Source organism: Anopheles nili, chromosome 3 (genome assembly GCF_943737925.1).
Source record: "Anopheles nili chromosome 3, idAnoNiliSN_F5_01, whole genome shotgun sequence".
Lineage (NCBI taxonomy): Eukaryota > Metazoa > Arthropoda > Insecta > Diptera > Culicidae > Anopheles > Anopheles nili.
This window is the reverse complement of record NC_071292.1, coordinates 31,934,452-31,953,333: the sequence shown is the minus strand read 5'-3', so window position 1 is coordinate 31,953,333 and position 18,882 is coordinate 31,934,452. Positions and strand designations below refer to the sequence as shown.

The 18,882-nt window shown below is 47.4% G+C and overlaps 2 protein-coding genes across 2 annotated transcripts; one reads left to right on the top strand and one right to left on the bottom strand.

The window, feature by feature from the left end:
• Positions 1-8,015: 8,015 nt before the first annotated feature.
• Positions 8,016-9,888, bottom strand: LOC128723474 (lysophospholipid acyltransferase 7). Its single transcript, XM_053817219.1, has 3 exons — positions 9,617-9,888; positions 9,061-9,541; positions 8,016-8,927 (listed from the first exon to the last, which is right to left on the bottom strand). The coding sequence occupies exons 1-3, from the start codon at positions 9,823-9,825 to the stop codon at positions 8,166-8,168; spliced, it is 1,452 nt and encodes a 483-aa protein (XP_053673194.1). The 5' UTR covers positions 9,826-9,888; the 3' UTR covers positions 8,016-8,165.
• Positions 9,889-12,109: 2,221 nt separating this feature from the next.
• LOC128723475 (RING finger and CHY zinc finger domain-containing protein 1) lies at positions 12,110-15,160 on the top strand. The gene is made up of 7 exons (XM_053817221.1): positions 12,110-12,241; positions 12,953-13,114; positions 13,687-13,845; positions 13,925-14,047; positions 14,115-14,270; positions 14,335-14,602; positions 14,673-15,160. Exons 1-7 carry the CDS (start codon positions 12,110-12,112, stop codon positions 15,158-15,160), a joined length of 1,488 nt encoding a protein of 495 aa, XP_053673196.1.
• The last annotated feature ends 3,722 nt before the right edge of the window (positions 15,161-18,882 follow it).

The following is an 18,882-nucleotide window of genomic DNA, read 5'->3' as shown; positions in this document are numbered from 1 at the left end:
TCGAGTGTCGTCGAATTTTCCACTTCAATGCACCCGAGGGGCTTGAGTTTTCCGCGGCTTTTCCTGCCTTTCAAAGGCTCTCAGTGTGTGTGCGCGCGCGTGTGTGTATGTATCGGTTATAAAAATGAATATATTTCACCACAAGTGGTTCAAGAGTGTGCGGAAAACCCCGTCCACTTCCGGGTGGGCAAAAGGAATTTTCTACACTAGAATAGTCGTCTTTTTTTCGTCTCGAGCACGCGTTCATCTGGAAATGGAAAAAAAGAGCAGAAAAAAGCACCATTAGTTAGTAGGCCCACGACGAGGAATGCCACTCGAAAAATCTGGGCAATGTTTAATTTTTTTACACGTACAAAAAAAAACGTTGATGCGCAAACAAAACACACAGGATTGGGATAAAAACGGACACCTTGGGACACCGTGACCATGGAGTCCGGGAGTCAAAACGCCAACTCCCAGGGACTTCCTCAATTGTATCAGCTTCTCTCTCTCTCTCTCTCTCTCTCTCTCTCTCTCTCTTTGTATGAAAAGAAACGCACCCTCCAGAGCGAGGGCTAAATTGGAGCAAATGGATTTAAATTGCACCCCGGGCGTGCGGGCCTGGGAATTGACCACGCCAGAGGGATGCTTCACCCAGACCCCGATCGGGACCAACGGGCGGTAGGCGTACACATACATACTCACACACACGTACACGGGGTCCAATGCCACCCTCAGCCGGAGCATAAATTGCACGGATATTCCAAACTGCCAGCGGACGTGCCAATGTGTCAAAAAGATGGGTTTTCCCGTTTGAAAAGAGGCTGGGAAATTCCACTCCAGGGGCGGCTGATCCTTCCGTACCTGTTGCGTGTGTGATTCGACACTCACTCACAGCGTGTGTTCGTAAAGGCATAAATTTCCCACACTTCCCAAGGTCATCATAGTCGAGCTTATGGCAACGATTGTTACAACCCTTTTTCGTGCAGTAAAAGTGTCTCAACCGCGCCCATTCGATTCGGCGGGCCTAATTTTCCACATGCGATAAGGAAACGGGCATTTCAAACTCTTTCCACCATCGGGTGTGATTGATGTAAAATGGATCCTTGACGCATTCATTCGCAAAGGGCTCTAGATCGGTGGGCTCGGTGAAACGAACCGTTGCTAAGAGACGAACACACACCTCAGTAGCGCGGAAGAAAACAACGCACGTCATTGTGAAAAAGCGAGAGAAAGAGAGAGAGATGGAAATATGACGACGCGGGCATATGAAGAAACAAAAAGATAAACCCTCTCGCCCTAGCGTCTTGGGCACGCCGGAGAAAGTAGCCGGAACGATGTAATAACGCCACCGTGGCCTACGTCACCATCATCATCATCATCATCATCAGTAGCAGCATCATTCGCGTCATCGCGAACAACGGCAACAGTTGTCACTCCCTGGGGGTGAGTTTTTCCTCCCTCTCACGAGGGCTGCTGTTTACCCCACGCAAAACATCATACCTCATGGCTGCGTGTGTGTGTGTGTGCGAGCGTATGTGTGCTTCGTCGAATTTTCACCATCCATGCCACCTCCCACTCCTGGCCATTGGGTGGATGGAGCGCACGCGAACCCTGGAGGCAGGGCAAATTCCAATATCCCGTTGTAATGGGTTTTACTCTCCTCCTTTCTCCCTCTTTCGGCACAAACTCCACCCTCCATCAAACGGGACGAGTTTTGGCCGCTCTTGACCCCGATTCACACATTCATCCTGCCTCATGGATCAAACTGCCCTTCCTTGTGCGAGGGCACAAGGGAACCGCCGGTACACTAACTGACCGTTTTATGCCGTTTGTGACCGTTGTTCTCGGCGGGCGGACAAACAAGGTTACAAGCAGCAGAAGAGAGAGATAGAAAACAGAAAAAAAAACACAAAACCAATCCCGACCACAAGGGGAAGATAATCAGGAAGCAACCATTTTACGTTTAGCCAAGGAATTAACAAATCACCCTGCAAAATCCACCATCATCGTGGTTACGATTGTGGGGTGGGGGCTACCCTTTTTTTTGTTTGTTTATTTCACCCATTACCCGTAATATAGCGGAGTATTAATCGATCGCGAGTCGCACAACGCAAAGGGTTTTTTTTTGCGCGCGCACAAAAGCGTTTTTATTTTTGTACGCTTGTGGGGGAGGGGGAGAGGGGAGCGCGAGAGGAGGAAAGCGGAACCCCCCTGGGGTTGGGGGTGATTTGCGTCAGTGTGTTCCAGGAGGGGCTGATAAAGTACCCCGAGGGATTCCGGAGAAGGAGCATATTGCTCTGGTTGCTGACGAACCGTTGTTTGCAAAAAGGGAAAGAAAAGCGAAAGAGAGAATGCCCAAAAAAATGTTGGACAAAATTGGATTAAAAAGGAAACAAAATTAACAGACATTTTTGGATTTCATGCCGTTTGATAAATCTAATCATATTTAATTTGTTCATTTAACTGGCGCACTTGCTCACGTATTTATGTATTTTTCGTGTGTAATGCATCATTTTCTTCTATTTTATGTGTGTTTAAAAGCGTGAAGGTGTAACACACACACGGATGTGTTGTTTCATTAGCGCATTTTACGACACGACACACATTAGGCAAAACTGTTTTACGGAAGCGTTGACAAAAGTGACACCATTGTGCGAAATTATGATACCATAAACAAATCAAGCAAAGCAATGATTTAAATTTGTATTTAATTTACCAGTAACATCGTAACAAAGCAATAAAATTTAAACACAAAACAAATGGTGAGTCTAAAATAAATATCCATACAGCGTTTTTGTAATTTAAAAGAAAGGAAAACTGGTAGGGTACGACATATATGTCAATTTACGATAATTATAATAACCAGTCACCGTTTCCGTTTGTTTCTATGATTTACAAAATTGGGCTTTTGCTCATTACAATTTAATTTTACACAAAAACCTATTCATTCATTTTAAGTTTAGCTCACCAATTTGAATTAAACACACTGACCACACATTGTTTAATCTTTTCATGCGGGCATAAGATTCTTCCCAAGTGCCATCGGAAGTAAATCATGTTCTTTATCTGTGCAGCAACAGCATTTATAGTAAGATGTGACACCGTCCATGTGACAAACACCCGATGGAAGTGAAAAACGGAGGCTCGTCGATTAACAATCTCCTCCCAAAAAAACCCCGCCGAGAGACAAAGCCATGCACAATTTATCCCCGCCACCAAAACCGATCGATCATCAGCCCACAACAGAGGCGCGAGGCAGATCATCTCGCAGCAGGAACAAAATGCGTGAATGCAACTTTCGAAACAACCGACGACGAGAGCCTTTCCTCTCAAACAAACCGAAAGGCTTTTCATCCACCCACACCACAGGAGAAGGATGGGCGCTCTAAACCTGTTCGTTGGTTGGTTAGTTGATTGGTTGGCGCCTGTCGAGTGTTTCGAGAGCCGTCTCACACGCACGTATACGCACATCGCACACGCACATTCGACGCTGCCACCACCCACACTCGCGGTGATGAATTTCCATGCGAAACAATGGACCACGGAAATAGCAGCAGCAGCAGCAGGAGCGGTTTCGAACGAGAAAAAAAAATCGAACTCAAACTCCAGCGAACCCCGGAAGAGCCGTAGACAAAACCGTGTGTCTGTGTGCATATGGTGGTGGGTTTTTTGGGGGGGAGGAAGGAGTGATATATACATTCTCATCGAGGCCCATACGAGATGCGCCCTTCGCCCTTTGGGGGAGTGGGTGGGTGCCTTTTGTCGAAAAACGGTGAAAAATGTGTTCTGAAATTCATCAAACGCCGGACGAGAATGGTGATGGCTTTGGTTGGGAACGTGAGCCAGAAAAGCCACCCTCTCTGGGGGTGATTATAAATCTCGAAAATTCAAAAAAATTGTTTGGTAAATTTGTGAATTTATTTGATTTGCTGAATCGTCTGTTTTTGGTTGTTTTCGATGAAATTTTCTTACCCCACACTCGGGCACGGAAAACCAGCAGTTGGGGCTGCTCGAGGGAATGAATTTTCCTCCTCACCACGTAACCACAATATTTCGTTCTCGTGTTCTCTCTCTCTTTCTCTTTCGAGTTTTCGCTTCCCCTCCCGCGAAAAAACACCAAAAGGAGGCTCTTCTGTGTGCTGCTGGGGGGATAATTCTTCTCGCTTTTCTCGTCCAAACAAGACTTTGAATAAACAAAAAAAAAACGTGCGCATGCACAAACGCACGCACACACGTACATACACCGCGCACACAAAGGGGGCGCAAACTAAGCAACCATAGCATTCCCCAGCAACATTTCTTTCGCGCGATTCAAGTTCCGCGGCCAATCTCTCGCGGTAAGAAAAACCGCTGCTGCTGCTGCTGCTTTCCTCCCAAAAGAGGGGTTGCATTTGAGCCAAACACACACACAGAGACAGACACCAATCATCTTTCTCTCCTTTCACACCCGCCAAACGCCACGCTGTCCGCGTTCGCGCGCCCCTGACGTGTTTCTCCGGTTGGTTCCTTCTTCGCTGAAGGCTTTGCGTCCGTTTTGCTTCAACAGATTGGAGCCAGCCCGGGGGCCCATCATCAGCATTTTTCCACTCAATCATTTTGCCGTCGCTCGCCACCCTTTCCCGTCGGTTGGTGGTTTCTAAACTCATTTGCTTGGAGCTCGGGTTCGGGGGGGGGGGGGGGGTGGGAGCGATTCCGCAAAAACTACCGCTTGTTTTCACACCACCATCCAGCCTCTCTCTCTCTCTTTAACCCACCCTCGATCGAGGAGGTGTTCTTTTCTTTCGTTCGGCTTTAGATCAAGCAGAGCCGGTAGTCGTTATTGACAGGCCGGTGGCCACAAAACCCCTTTTAGAACGGGACATTGGGCTTCCTTCATCGGGGGGTCATACGTTTTTGACAATCGAAGCTGGCTTCAAAATTGACGGCGCTCAAAATCGCAGTAGGCGAGTGCGGGGAGATGCTTCATCTAAACAGGTTCCAACACACGCAAACGAGCGATTGCATTTGTGTGTCCCCACCCCACAGAGACAGACGGTTCGCTCCGTGATAAGGATCTTGTTATGACGTTTCAATGTACGCTTTGACGTTTCGGGGGACGACCGTGCTAATTCTGGCTCTGATAACGCGCAGGTATGTGAGCGGGAGACAAAGAAAAACGTCCATGAGAGGTTCACGAGACAACTACCGCCCATTCCCACCCAGACCGGAAGGAAGTACGAACCTCGGATTGTTTGTTTTACACCTCGTGCGTCGCGTCACTGGCCAGCCCACCCGCCTGCTCCATCCCGTGTGAAAACGTGCAAACAGCAATCGCGAAACAACAAATGCAATTACATCGCGCGCAGGGCCCACACAGACGCACAATGCACACCAACAACACTATGGTCCGCGCTTTTGCACTTTCTTCCGCGGTTGGGTAGAGGGCGCGCGTTTCGGTTTCACTATGCAAAAAAGTGCACCAGGTCTGCGGCTGGTCTGCGCTCATTTACGACATGCTGATTGGCCACAAGGGGGTGCGAGGACACCGGGTGAGACGGGGGCGGGTGTACTGTTGCTGGGGCTGGTGTTGAAACGCGGAAAACATGCTGCCCCGTCGTAATGCGATTATGTACCACCGATGCTGATATTATGCTGCTCGATAGCCGTTAATAGTGTGCGTTGGTCACCCCGCATGCTACGATGCGCGTCTCATGCACGCCACGCAGCTCCAACGCGAGGCAGATATTTTTTGGAGGAAATTAAACTTTCGACTGGCCGCGACTACAAGCGGGCGGTCGTACACCCGCGAGAGAGAGAGAGAGAAAGAGAAACGGGGAGGAAAGTAACTGGATTCTTGTTTTCTGCACCGCACACACACACACACATCAAACTATGCATACACACACACACACACACCTGTAAGCACAATGGGCTCTTTTTTTCGTTGCTGTTGCTGCTGTAACTGTCACACCACAATGCCTTTTCTCGCTAAACAACCACGCACCAGCAAGGTGGGCAAGGAAGAAGAAACACACCCAAAAGAGAAAGAAGCAGCGGGACACGGAAAAAGAAACGCGCACTCCCCGCCTTTGTGGTGACGAAAGCGCCTGGCTGGCACAGCCTGTGCGTATTATTTGCTGACTAATCGTGCGCGATGCGAAACGGATGCCAAAGGGCGATGTGGTGTTGTTGCTGGAGATTCACTTTGCTGGAGATTCACTTACGCGCTGGCAAAGCACTCTCGGACATGGGCGTTAGAATTTGCACTCGCGAAACGGGCGTTAGAGGCGATGCACTGGACGACATACACGCACACACACACACACTGTCGCCCAACAACGGGGTGTTGATGGGTCGCGAACAGAAAACGCACGGTGGACACGCCGCGTGGGCTTGCTTACGCGAATTGAAGGAAAAACGCACTCGCGATTCGTCGCGGCAGGAGAGCTTCGCTTTGCTGCTGACTCGTCACTTCTTCTTCGCTGTCGCCGTGAGCGTTGAGAGGTGGAATATAACTCCAAAACATTCAAACGACGTGTGAAACGGGTAGGGGTGTCCAACGCGCTTCTCTTGTCGCCATTTTGGCGTTGCGCTTGACAGTCGGGGGGAAATCTGTCACTGGTGAGCACACGTGTGAGCCAACCCGAGCAGCGTTTGTTTTGACAGTTATCGCGATCGTAACGCGAACCGTTAATGGAAATTGAATAAATGGCTAAGCTATCGTGAATGGATGTCCGTCGCGGAGGATTGTGCATTTAGCTGCACTTCACTTATGTTTGTGAAACATTTTCGCTCTGACGATGAACGATCTTATCGACAGAGCTAACAACAATTCATAGGTAATAGCAAAACAAGCATCAACATATTAACGTTAAAATATGTATGAAATCTGTTATGAACTGCAACGTAACATGAAATCATTAAATTTTCTATCTTATCCTAACCTTTTACAAACAATGTTTGTAGCAAATCTAAATAAAGTGATCTCTTTCGTTCATTTGTAGAAGCCATAGGTATTACATACTTTATTTAAGGAAAAACATATCACTTTGTTCATCTTCTGCATTCAAGCGGAAGGAATTTAACCGAAATGTAACAAAACAAAGTTGACTATCACATTATTATTTTTTTTAGGACGGTCAGGCCGTATTATGTAAAGCTGACTATCTAAAAAATAGAGTAATAGCTCCAGCATATATTTTAAGATTTTTTAATGAAATAGTTGTATGCTTGCCTTTCTTTTTGAAAAATTTAGTGTTATAAATATGGTATACAGGAAAATATATATTCGAAAAAGCTGAACTTTAGTTCGATATATCGCAACCTTTCATGATAGCCGCAAAATGTTCAAGGAATATTTAGTTTGTTTATTGAAACCGAATACAAACATGAAATAGAACATAAAATTATGTATCAGTAAACAGTAAAACTAATATAAAACGGCTTTCATTCGGTTTGAAATGTTTTGAAAAAGATACATATACGAAGGTAGAAGTAGAAACTACGATGACGTCATCTGGCGAATTTTCCCAAGACACAAACCCTTCAAACGGCGAAAAATAACGATTTGTTTGCTGCGTTACTATTTATTCCGTGGCAATTAAATTAGTTGTTTAAAACAACGCCCATTGCTACAGTGAAACCCTTTTACTGAGTTTTGTCAATAAAAAATACTGTGTGGCGTATAATTTTGTTGAGAAATACAACGCCTTTTCTCCTATTATTTCCTTAACCAAATTCATTCAAACACGGATAATCGATTTCATGTGCAAGAAAAGTATTGTACCGAGTGCAAAGAACGAATTTGAATTTATTAATGATTTACAAAAGCAATGAAATGTAACTACGAAAAATTCCAACGTTCTAAATATATCCATCAAAGACAATGTTTCGTGCCTTGCATAGATTGTATAAATTTTCATTGTACGGTAACGGCGAGAATGCCTTAAAATGGCTACACGATTATATAAGCATAGAAACACAGTGGCTAGGCCATTGATAATCAGCGCAATAAATTTTATTTTACCTAAAAAAACATGCATTATTACCCGCAAACAAACATTAAGAGTCTAGAGTACAGTCTACCATTGAACGCAATAGGAACACGGTTTTGTGTTATAGAGTACAATTTCAAGTGCTACAAGTTTGAGTTGAATTGTCATGAGAACAAATTGAGCGTTAACATCAAAGAACAACCGAGCAAATTATTCCTGTTTCGTGCTTTCTTGCGACGAACGCGCCTCGCGTTTCGCGTTGGCTTTGCGCTGTTTCGCAATCAGCACGCCAACACCGTACAGCACAATCCACAGTACGTAGCCGAAGTAGTAGACGGAGCTGTAGTAGTACCAAATCTTATCCACCGTCAGCAGCAGAAAGGCGATACCCAGGTACGAGAAGGCGAAAAACTTTGAGATCCAGCACAGCACGTTCAACACCGTGCGTCGCTGTCCGGTCGCATCCTTGATAAACAGCTTTACGTACAGATCCTCGATCGGTAGGTAAAACGGTGCACCGCATATGCAGAAGTAATAGCCCGCGTACACCCCGTGCCAGATGGCGGACACGGCCAACGTGACGAGGGTGCGATATTTCTTGCTCGGGAAGCGTTTGTACACGTACATCGCCATCCAGTACTGCACACACATGTTCCAGTACTTCATGGCTTCGCGGAACGTCCAGCAACGTTCCGTGTTGACGACGTCGATGTTACGCACCGTTTCGAAATCGTACTCCACAGTCGCCGCCGAATCTCCGACTAAGGCGCTGTAGTCCTCTTTGCTGGGACCGTGTCCTGGTTTGCTGCCACACAGGGTCGGATACGCGCCAACACCGGCCATTGTACAGACGCACTCACTCAGCAGGATGCCCGTGTAGATGCGCATGCGGAAGATGAAAAACGTTGGCCATACGTACATCAGCCGGTAGAGGAAAGAACGTTCCTCGTAAAATTCAACGCTCGTTGCATACTGGAAAATAAGAGAAGAGAGAAAGCGATAAAGAAGCGCGAAGTTAGCAACGGAACGATCGGATTAAACGGATTAGGCAAGAGGCTACAGAAGCGATAAGCACGTGAAAGGCTTCTTGATGTGATCTCATTACCTGCAAGGGCCAGATGTACGATACAAGCAGAAATAGGCCAGCGTAGAGTGGAATGACCTTTAGCTTTCCCACCGTCGCCCCGATACAGTCCGCTTTGCCACTGAAGGGAAGATGAACGGCATCTCGATACGTTTTGAACGTTATGTATGGGCCAGTTAAGATTCCTACGTAGTTGAAACTGTAATGGAAGATGTCCAGCATGTCCAGCTTCAGTAAAGCATGATCGACCTCACTCAACGTGGCCGGAGGAGACGGATCCGTCTGCTTGTCCCCTGCCACGGCAGACTTTTTCGCATCTTCTACAGCCTTTGCTTTGGTGGAAGCGTTGTTAACTTCGAACGCTAGTCCCACGAGCTTGAGGGTGAGAATCATTTGAATCATGTTCGTATGGCCTGGGGGCGATTCATAGCCCAGAAGCGACAGCGAGCGAAAGAAGAACAGATACCCGAACATGAAGCCGAAACAGGCGAGATGGCATACCCTGGAAGGAAACAGACCCGAAATGTGTTACGTAAAATATGTTTCGCTATGTAAGGGGCTTATCAGTGGAGCTTACTTTCGGCTAGCATAGATTATCAGGAGTGCACTCACGAGATAACAGAAGAGCATGTGCAGCATGTGGAACCCGCTAACGGACAGCACCACCAGCAGACCGAACCCGGTGCCGATGAGCTTCTTCTGTTCGGGATCGGTGAATTTCCGATAAAACTGCCCAAATCCGATACATGATCCCAGCAGCACCAAATAGATGATATCGTCCTTCATCGTGAGTGAGTATGCGCCACTATCTTAGCAGGTGCCCTTCAAGCAAGATTGTCTCCTTATGGGAAAGTTGACCACCTGTGCGACTTTGCACCCAAGCTGCCGTTCTAATCAGCAGACACGCGCCTCTACGGCGAATGCATGAGCTCGGGGCTTCTTTTGAACTGATCAAAAACTGTTATGGCGCTTCACTATCTTGAACTGCGCTGTACTGTTTACTGTTTCCGTGTTTGGATTGTTGTTGCCGTCAAATGCAATGTCAATTGTGTACGTCAAACGAAACGTGACATTACAAACGTCATAGTGTTTATACAGCCTCGTTGACAAAATACCTCCAATGCTCACACACCCGCGTACACACACACGCCGTTTGCCCAAAATAAAGAATCGTCGAGTACTTACGCAGGTGCTCCGTTAGAACCATTGGCCATCGGTGAAAAATTTTTCCTTCACGTGTGAGTTGTTAACCAACGCAACGTAGCAAATGGTGCAGAAGAAAGTACCGTCGGACGGGTGCGCCAGACACCGTTCGGTGTAAATCCGGTTCCTTATCTGCGACGGGTGGGCTGTGAAAGTGAAAATTTTCCCCCGACGGTCTCGCTCACTCCCTCCAGCGCCGAGGTGCGTGGACACAGCCACACCACACCGTCGAGATCGACGTAAAGTGAAAACGCGACGAAACGAAATATTTTCTATGAAAACGGTCCGTGCAGATTATTGTTCGAGTACGGGCGTGCATTTTGGCCCCACGGCAGCCTTGAACGACGCCGTCGAGGACGAGGGGCGCAGTGGTTGGCCCGTGCCCGCTCAATATGTTCCCGTGCACGGGGTTGCGAAACTAACGGAGCTGTGCCTAGCATTTGCGTTCGATCGATGTGTACGCGAAGAGCGAAAAATCGTCAGGTTTCGTAATGTTACTGTGCAGTGTGTTTCGTCTCTTCCGTAAGTGATGCGCATATTTGTTACGATGTTACCCACCAAGAAGCAACGGGCATTTGGAGTGCAAGAGCAGTTCTATTTCCTGAAAATAGGAAGCCAGCATACAACACAGTAGGCTGATTTAATGAGATGCTCCAGAGCATTTTATTCTCATCGAACCACGGTCACGGAACCACGGCAACCTAAACTAGTTTTGCCCAGTGCACAACACAACAACCCGCCGCCGTTGTCGAAATTATTCGTGTGCGATTGAGAAACATTCCCGGAACCACTCCACCGCCAGACGGATGTTGCAGTACGTGGTAAACGCAACAACAAAGGCCAAATCGCCATCACCAGCATAATCATCGTCATCATCATCGTCGTCGCCATCAGCACCGTTCGACGTCAAAGTGAAAGAAGAAAGAGACACGCGGTTTCCCTCCCCCCCCCCACTCCCCGCGGTCGCGTGCAGTTTCACTTTCCCTTTTTTTTAAAGACTTTTATTTTTTATTGACACACTGGGTTCGGGACGCGCGACGGTGGTTGCTGATTGCATGGCGAGGCACCACCGTGTGGTCTTGGCAGCAGCAAATAGCAACCACCGCCAGTAAATCGCTAGATTGATTTTTATGCTCAAGCGTATGTGCGATGCGTACACCCCTAATGGGTGTGTACGTGCGTGCGTGCGTGTGTGTCGCGTATCTTAAACTAGTTTTTCTGTAATCAATTTTTTGCAGTTGAAGAACATTCTGTGAATTCCATTTTTCCGTGAGTGTACGTGACCTTCAGGAATGCATTGTGTGGTAAAGAGAAGAAATAGAAAAATTCGATGCCCTTCGAGATCGTAATTCTAGCCTAAATTTTACGTGCAAGTGCAAGTACTGGACTCCCGCAACCCCCACACGAGTGCATCGAGGCGTGCATTTGTGTGTCGCGCGCCCCCGTGATTGTTTGTGTGGTGGGTGCGTTTTGCGCAAGATCGGGATCAAATGTCATGTGCCAAGTGTCAAATGTTTGTTGTAAACAATTGAGTGCGTGTGCATACGGTTGTGTTTGCGTAGAAGGGTGCAGCCGTGCGTAGGCCCTTGTTTTTTTTTTCTCTTCCTCGCGCACTCGTGACGAAACGACAATGGTGGATACAGCCTAGGTGTTAGAGCCTTTATTTTCCGCAGCCACAGATCCGTCAACGGGCTAGCTTTTCCAGGTGTACGTGAAGCGCACGTGGGAGCGCTAAAAGCCGCCCGCAACCATCACAACATCCAACGACGACGCTAAATTTGCAAAACACCCATTGCCCACAGCCGGTTCCGGTACATCCGGCTGCGCAAGGAACGGCCCTCCCAGAAACACTGCCCAAACGGCCAACATGGACGAAAAGAAACCGATTCCAACCCCAAACGGTGGTAATGCCACGGCAGCCGCCTCCGCCAACACCGATCAGGACGAGCACGAGAAGCGGGTCGGTTGTGCGCACTACAAACGACGGGCAAAATTTGTGGTAAGTCCACCGGGAAAGGGCTTTCGAGACCGGGTGATGCACACCGACCCGTCCACCCAATCCACCCTGTGGTCACGTCCGGTTGAGATGCGAACGACCCAAGGTTACCAACGGCAAACGAAGAAAGAGAGCGAAAGTAGCGATTCGCGGGGGCCCGTGGTTCGTTTACTTTCTTCTTTCCCGACCCTCGTTGGGGTCTTTTGCTTGCTTTCTCGCTCTCGCTCTCGTTCTCTTTCTCTCTCTGGTTCTCTTCTGTCGCATGGCCACGCGGGTTTTGGCCGCGATCTCATGCCAGACAAACCGCACGGTCTCCGGCCTGAAGTGTAGCGATTTTCTTTCCCTCTCTGTTTCGCTTGGCCCAACGAGCTTGGGCATTTTCTCATTACCCGGATAATAAGATGATAATTTATGATTTGAATGGAGCAAAAATCACTTTCACCCGGGATCCCGGCCCGCCTCGGACGGTAGCGGTTGGTTTGCACGACGGTGATGTGTGGCCCAACGTTTGTTTTTTTTATTCGCTCACCGTTGTTTCGCGGTTGCAGTTATGACTAATGTAATTTCTCTATGCTACTCTCCACGCGGCACCAACACACGTTTGCGGCATCCTCCCGAGGATCCGGAACTGGTCTCCTGATCGGATCGTGCATAATGCTATAATCGTATGGCCGTTTTTAATTCACGACGCTTCCTTTCGCCTTCTCGTTTTAGACACCGTGCTGCAACAAGTTTTACATGTGTCGATACTGCCACGACGAGAACGAGACACATTTCTTCAACCGGAAAACGGTGACGGAACTGATCTGCACAGAGTGTGACACCCGGCAGCGCGTGCAGGCCGAATGCGAAAAGTGTGGCGTACGGTTTGGAAGGGTAAGCCAACCGACCGGTTCAATCGCTTTCTGCGGTCAGGCCAGCTAGAAAAGGGGAACCCGAAGCATTACAATTGAGTTGAGCAGGCCATTAGTTGATTTGAGCTATAGGTAGTTTCGGAATTTATGAAGCAATTCGCGATCACGAAATTTCGGGGACTAGGGACGTTGCTAGATTAGGGTAATGCGAAATATATTCTATGTAGGTTATTCGTATATTATATAGTACGTACGTATATAGTACGCAGTATAGAGACCATGTAGATCATGCCAAATGCCTTCGTGATTAAGGCATTGATAATAACGATTGGTATAACAATGGAAATGGATATTGTAAATGTTAGGTAACCACATTCAAATCATTTTGGTATTTTTACACCCCTTTTTGTGCAAATAAGATTCATTTCCTGTGAGAATTAAACGTAGAATTTTGATATATTTTAGAAAAGTGAAGAATAATAATGCATAAATTGTCCAAATAGCTGCAGGAATTGTTTTTAGATGCAGTTTTACAGATGATCGTTCGATTGATATAACTTTATGCTATGCTAACCTGTATCTTTTGCAACGCAGTATACTTGCCTGGTATGCAACCTGTTTGACGACGAGGACCGTAATCAGTATCACTGTGATGGGTGCGGAATTTGCCGTGTGGGAGGACGCGGACGATTTTTTCATTGCGAAGTATGCAACATGTGTTTACCGCTGCAGCTAAAATACGACGGACACAGGGTAAGAGTTTACCGCGAAGGAGATCATTCCACATCAAATTCACTGTTTCCTTTCGTGTTTTCCTTACTTCTCTCCGTAGTGCGTGGAAAACGTGTCCCGGTCGAACTGCCCCGTGTGTCTGGATGATATTCACACCTCGCGCATCCCGTGTCACATTCCGGACTGTGGGCATTTACTACACAGGACGTGTTTCGAGGAGTTGGTGAGTTGTTCGCGATCGAAGCATTCAAAGATCAAGTTGATCTGATGGTACCGTTTGTTTGTTTTAGCTCTCGTCCGGCCATTACGCTTGCCCCACCTGCCAGACGTCCATGATGGACATGAACCAGCTGTGGGAGTATCTGGACACGGAGGTGGCCGCCACGCCCATGCCAAAGGAGTACGCGAACTATTTCGTCGATATCCTGTGCAAAGATTGCCACAAGGTAGGAGCTCCGCGATGGTGTTTGCGTAACAGAGCATTTAAGAAAAATTCTCGTCCCATTGTAGGAGTCGACGGTAAAGTTTCACGTGGTCGGACTGAAATGCACCCATTGCGGGGCATACAATACCTGCCGGACGAAGACGAAAAGCTTGAACGGTGGAGCACCCAACAGTAGCACCGGAAGCAGCAGTACTGGCAGTAGCGGTAGCGCAGCCAGTGGTGGAATGGCACAGCCAAACGCCTCCTCAACCAACCTTCCGTGGATGACGATGGGACCCCTCTCGATGCTGGAATCCGAAGACAGCGCCATTGACGATAGTGAAACTGGTGAGTGTCCGAATGGTGGTGGGGGGTGGGATATCCTGCAAAGGACCTGTCGCTAGATGCGAATGATGGAAAAAAGCTTCCCATTCCACAGAGGAAGCACCAACGGAAGCCATCGATCCGCTGTTGCAGCAACTGATAGGCTACGAGGATGGCGCCAGCACATCGACCGCATCATCATCGTCGTCCTCGAACTCCTCATCCGCATCGTCGTCGTCTTCCGCTCCGTCCTCCTCGACGATGGTAAACGCGTTGTCGGTCGGACCCGCTCAGTTACGGCTTCGGCGAATGACCAATGGCCCCAACGGTGGTACCAGAAACGGCAACCGAAGCGACGCATGCAGTTCATCATCCAGCTCGTCCGGTGGGGCTCGTCCAGCAGCCGGTCAAGCGAGTAGCAGCAGCGTGAACGGTGCAGCCTCGATCGCCACCAGCACCGGACGGGAGGCCGGAACCTCCTCTTCGTCCTCCTCCTCTTCCTCATCCTCGACGTCGGATACACGCGACGGAGATCGGCCCTCGTTCGATAATAGCAATAGCAACGGTGGCGGTTCCGCGCAAATCTGAGAGGGGCCGTGTGCATAGTCGGGCCCTTTTGCCGGGCCGCCGTCTGAATGTGATCGTTGTGGTTCCTTCCCAGTTCGAGGGGACGTATGTAAATGCGCTCTGCGCGTCTGCGCGTTCCAGGTGGTGATGCGAAGAGAGAATGGAGCATTAAAAGCATAACAGAAACACACACAGTACCAGCAAGCGAACCATCGTTGCAACCAACGTGACCTTCTCTTTTCTCGCTAAGCCTCACTGGTGCTTCACTTGCATTGCTCAGCGTCGGAACAGGCACGCGCATGCGGAAGCCATCATTTCCTTCCGGTTGGGACATTCCACCGGGTGACGTCCATTCCATTCGTTTATCTATGAGGAATGTTCTTGTGTTCATTTTCGTTTTTTTTGGCTCTGTTGTTTTCTGTCGCGTTTGTGCCGTTTCGATTGTTACGTCTTTGTTGTAGAATCTTTCGAGCCTCTCTGTCTCTCTTTCTCTCTCTCTCTCTCTCGCTCTCAGCATTACATACATCCTGTAAAATAGCTAACTAGGTAAACTGTAGCCCGGATGTTCCGAATAGGTTAATGTGCGAGTGATGCGCCTGGTTCCATCACACGTGTACCGTGTACGTCTATTCTGTGCTCCATCGCTGTATCGATGTAATGATGTAAGGGTAGTATTTAGTCATAGCGGTAGGTAGTAACTCTGTTGAGCACGTACGAAATGGCGACCCCGAGCGGTGAGGAGCGGAGACGCATATATGATCGTACTTCAATCCGCTAGAGCTGCCGTAGATCGCTTTCGTTTTGGAATGTACGAATTTTTGAACGCAAACACGGTAGTTCTGGCGTGTGCCGTATTCTTTGCTTTCTGCGTATTGGGTGGAGCACCCGCGCTAGTTAGCTATGAAAAGCAAATTCTCTGACGCTCTCCGTCTCCGTTCCGTACGTTTTTTGATAAATCAATTGTACATCTAATATTGCAGCATTTAGCACAATCTGTTCCACTCACCTCACTGTTTTATGTTGCTTCTGTTCTCTTTTGTTTTGTTTTGTTTTGTCGTTATGTTGTAACACCTACCTATTCGAGGCCCAGTTCTTTAAACATAATTTCAACTGCAGCTGTCGATGTTTTGGGCATTCAATCAATCAATCCCAGATAGCGTGGTTTGCTCTTGGGCGATTGGCCCTTAATATCGTTCCCTCCATCCTGGCGCCTAATGACGTGACATAAAGGCCTTCACGATCGATTCGTGATCTTTTCTTATGTACGCTTTCTCTTTATGTTTCTATCATCTTTCATCGTCAGCCTAAGTTACGTAGCAACCTTAGTGTATTTTGTGATAAATTGAAATAGTTTCGTATGTAGAACCGGTAGAGAGCACGCGGTAGCGTTGCAGCGTGTGTAACGAGATTGCTCGTGGGATATGTGTACACGATCTTTTGCGAGAAATCAGTCGCGAATCTGACATCTGGATATAGACATTAAATAGGAGAGAAACACGATAACAAAAATCGAATAGAGTTAAAAGCTGCATCAACAGACAGAATTGTCCATCTTTGGGGCGAATAATCGTCGCAATAGAAGTAATCGAGAACGACGAGTTCGGGGCGAAAACTACTGTATCCTCTGCGAAGCCGGACGACAGGTTTTTTCTGCTTCCTTTTCCACACCGTTCAAACTGAAATTTAGCAAGGTTTCAAGTAGTATACGCGTACATTGTTTTACTACCGTGCATGCTCTATAGCCTGTGTTGCGATTGTTCGTTGTTGGCTTTCGAGTTTTTGTTTGCAATTGCAAGAGAACAACACACACACAACATTAGATTGCCGCCGTTCTGAACTTTCTGAAATACCAATGCAGTTCTTTGTGCGAGTTTACGTTGCTCTTGCTGCAGTTCCGTTTGCAAATCTCGGCTCTTGTTTATGAGCGATAGTATATAACCAACCAGTACCAGTACCGGTAATTTGTAGTTAGCTGAACACGTACGTACGACCTTGGGAGAACTCGAATCTGGCGTACGCCATCTATTCTCATTTCTACGTAATCTCATCTGCTCAATGAGTTGGAAATTTTGCGGAATATACAGCAGGATACATACACCCAAGAAGCTAGACATTATAAAATGAAAAAAAAAAACGTAACGTGGAAAGCAAATTGCTTCAAAAGTGAAAATGGAATACAATATCATGAACTATTCGGTACGGGACATATAATTAGAAGACTATGTAACAGGCATTATTAATCATCGTTTCTATCAGTTCTGTTTTATAGCGAAGCGTAGTGAACGCATACCACACACTCCGTCAGCGATAATCACAACTTTAGCAATAACGAGAAAGACACACACAAAAAAACCAAATAAACAAAAAAAATATATGAAATGGAAGCAAAACAGGAAATGTATAGAACCGATTGCTGGGAGTTCATCAAGAAATTCAAGGGACTGAGGTAACAACAACAAAAAAAAAATACTGTTCTACCGAGACAGGCAAACAGGAATGAGATCTTTGCAACGAAACGAAACGTATCATACTCTGACGCATGGGCCAGTGCTTTCGGCCCCGTAGCCGTTGATGCACGGTCAATTTGGAATGAATGGTGGCAGACGGAGTATCTGAATCTGAAGAAGCAAAAATAAAAAAAAACTCACAATCGAACCGGTGGACGAAGAGGCGAGTAATCGCTGTAGCGGCACGGTAGAGAGGTTGAAATCCAGCAAAGAAAATGACAGTAGATTACTAACTACGTATACAATGTCTTAGGCAGCAGGAGAGGAAAGCAGAAGCGCCTCGTTAGGCACAATTTTGGTATGTCCGCGAGTCGGCCGCCGGGAAAATGGCGCAAAAATCTCCATTTTCAATTTCGTAATACACACACACACACACACAATAAACATTTCACTATCGTTTGAACTAATAGTAAACCTATCTATACCCCGCCGTTGGGGGCGTTGTCATCGTTGTTGTGTTGCGAGGTGCAAGAAGAAACCCGTTTTGTTTTTAAATTCGTTTTTGGGGGGAATTTTTGGGCATTACATACTGCCCTTTTTTCTTTATTTAATTTTACTTGTAATTGTACGCCTTGCCGCCATTAAGCGTTCGGGCGCTGCGGGCTTTATAAACTCCATTAATCCGAACGAACCCATCCGGCGCCGCCATAACCATTTGTACCTTAATCTTTCAGCGTTAACTATAGCGTAGCACATCGGTTCAATGTATAATGGAGGATGCGTTGATCCTATCCGGTAACCTATTCTCGACTATTTACGAACCCCGCGCCGATAATTGTTTCGTTCCGCGCTGGTTGGTTGGTTGGTTGGTTTTATAAAACGTTTCGCTGAAACCTGACAACAAACAAAACCCACATTTGCACCCCGTATGATAATTGTTGCAGATGGGCGTGCACGTACACGGCTGAGGCTGAGAACCGGAAACGAAAGGTCACACCGAAACACGCAACAGGAAACAACACGCATGGTCTCTAAAACACTCACACACACACACACGCGAAAACGAAGCTGCTGCCGGTTAAAGGAAGAAATCGAATGTGTTGCGAAACCGGAAAATGCTGCGGGCGTTTTACTTCCGGTACATTCCGAAATCGGATCGCTACACGTGGTCATAAAAACCGGCAAAGGAACGACTCGACGCAAGCAGAATACGAGGATTGGTTACGTTACACGCGTACGACACCGTCTAAGAAAATGGTGCCAACCTCCAAACAACCACGGAATCTTTACGTTTGG

Coding starts and splice junctions, on each gene's coding strand:
- LOC128723474 (XM_053817219.1), bottom strand. CDS start 9,825: ATGAAGGACGATATCATCTATTTGGTGCTGCTGGGATCATGTATCGGA. Junction 9,542..9,616: donor ATAATCTATGCTAGCCGAAA/GTAAGCTCCACT, acceptor GTTTCCTTCCAG/GGTATGCCATCTCGCCTGTT. Junction 8,928..9,060: donor CGTACATCTGGCCCTTGCAG/GTAATGAGATCA, acceptor CTTATTTTCCAG/TATGCAACGAGCGTTGAATT.
- LOC128723475 (XM_053817221.1), top strand. CDS start 12,110: ATGGACGAAAAGAAACCGATTCCAACCCCAAACGGTGGTAATGCCACG. Junction 13,115..13,686: donor GTGGCGTACGGTTTGGAAGG/GTAAGCCAACCG, acceptor TTTGCAACGCAG/TATACTTGCCTGGTATGCAA. Junction 13,846..13,924: donor TAAAATACGACGGACACAGG/GTAAGAGTTTAC, acceptor TTCTCTCCGTAG/TGCGTGGAAAACGTGTCCCG.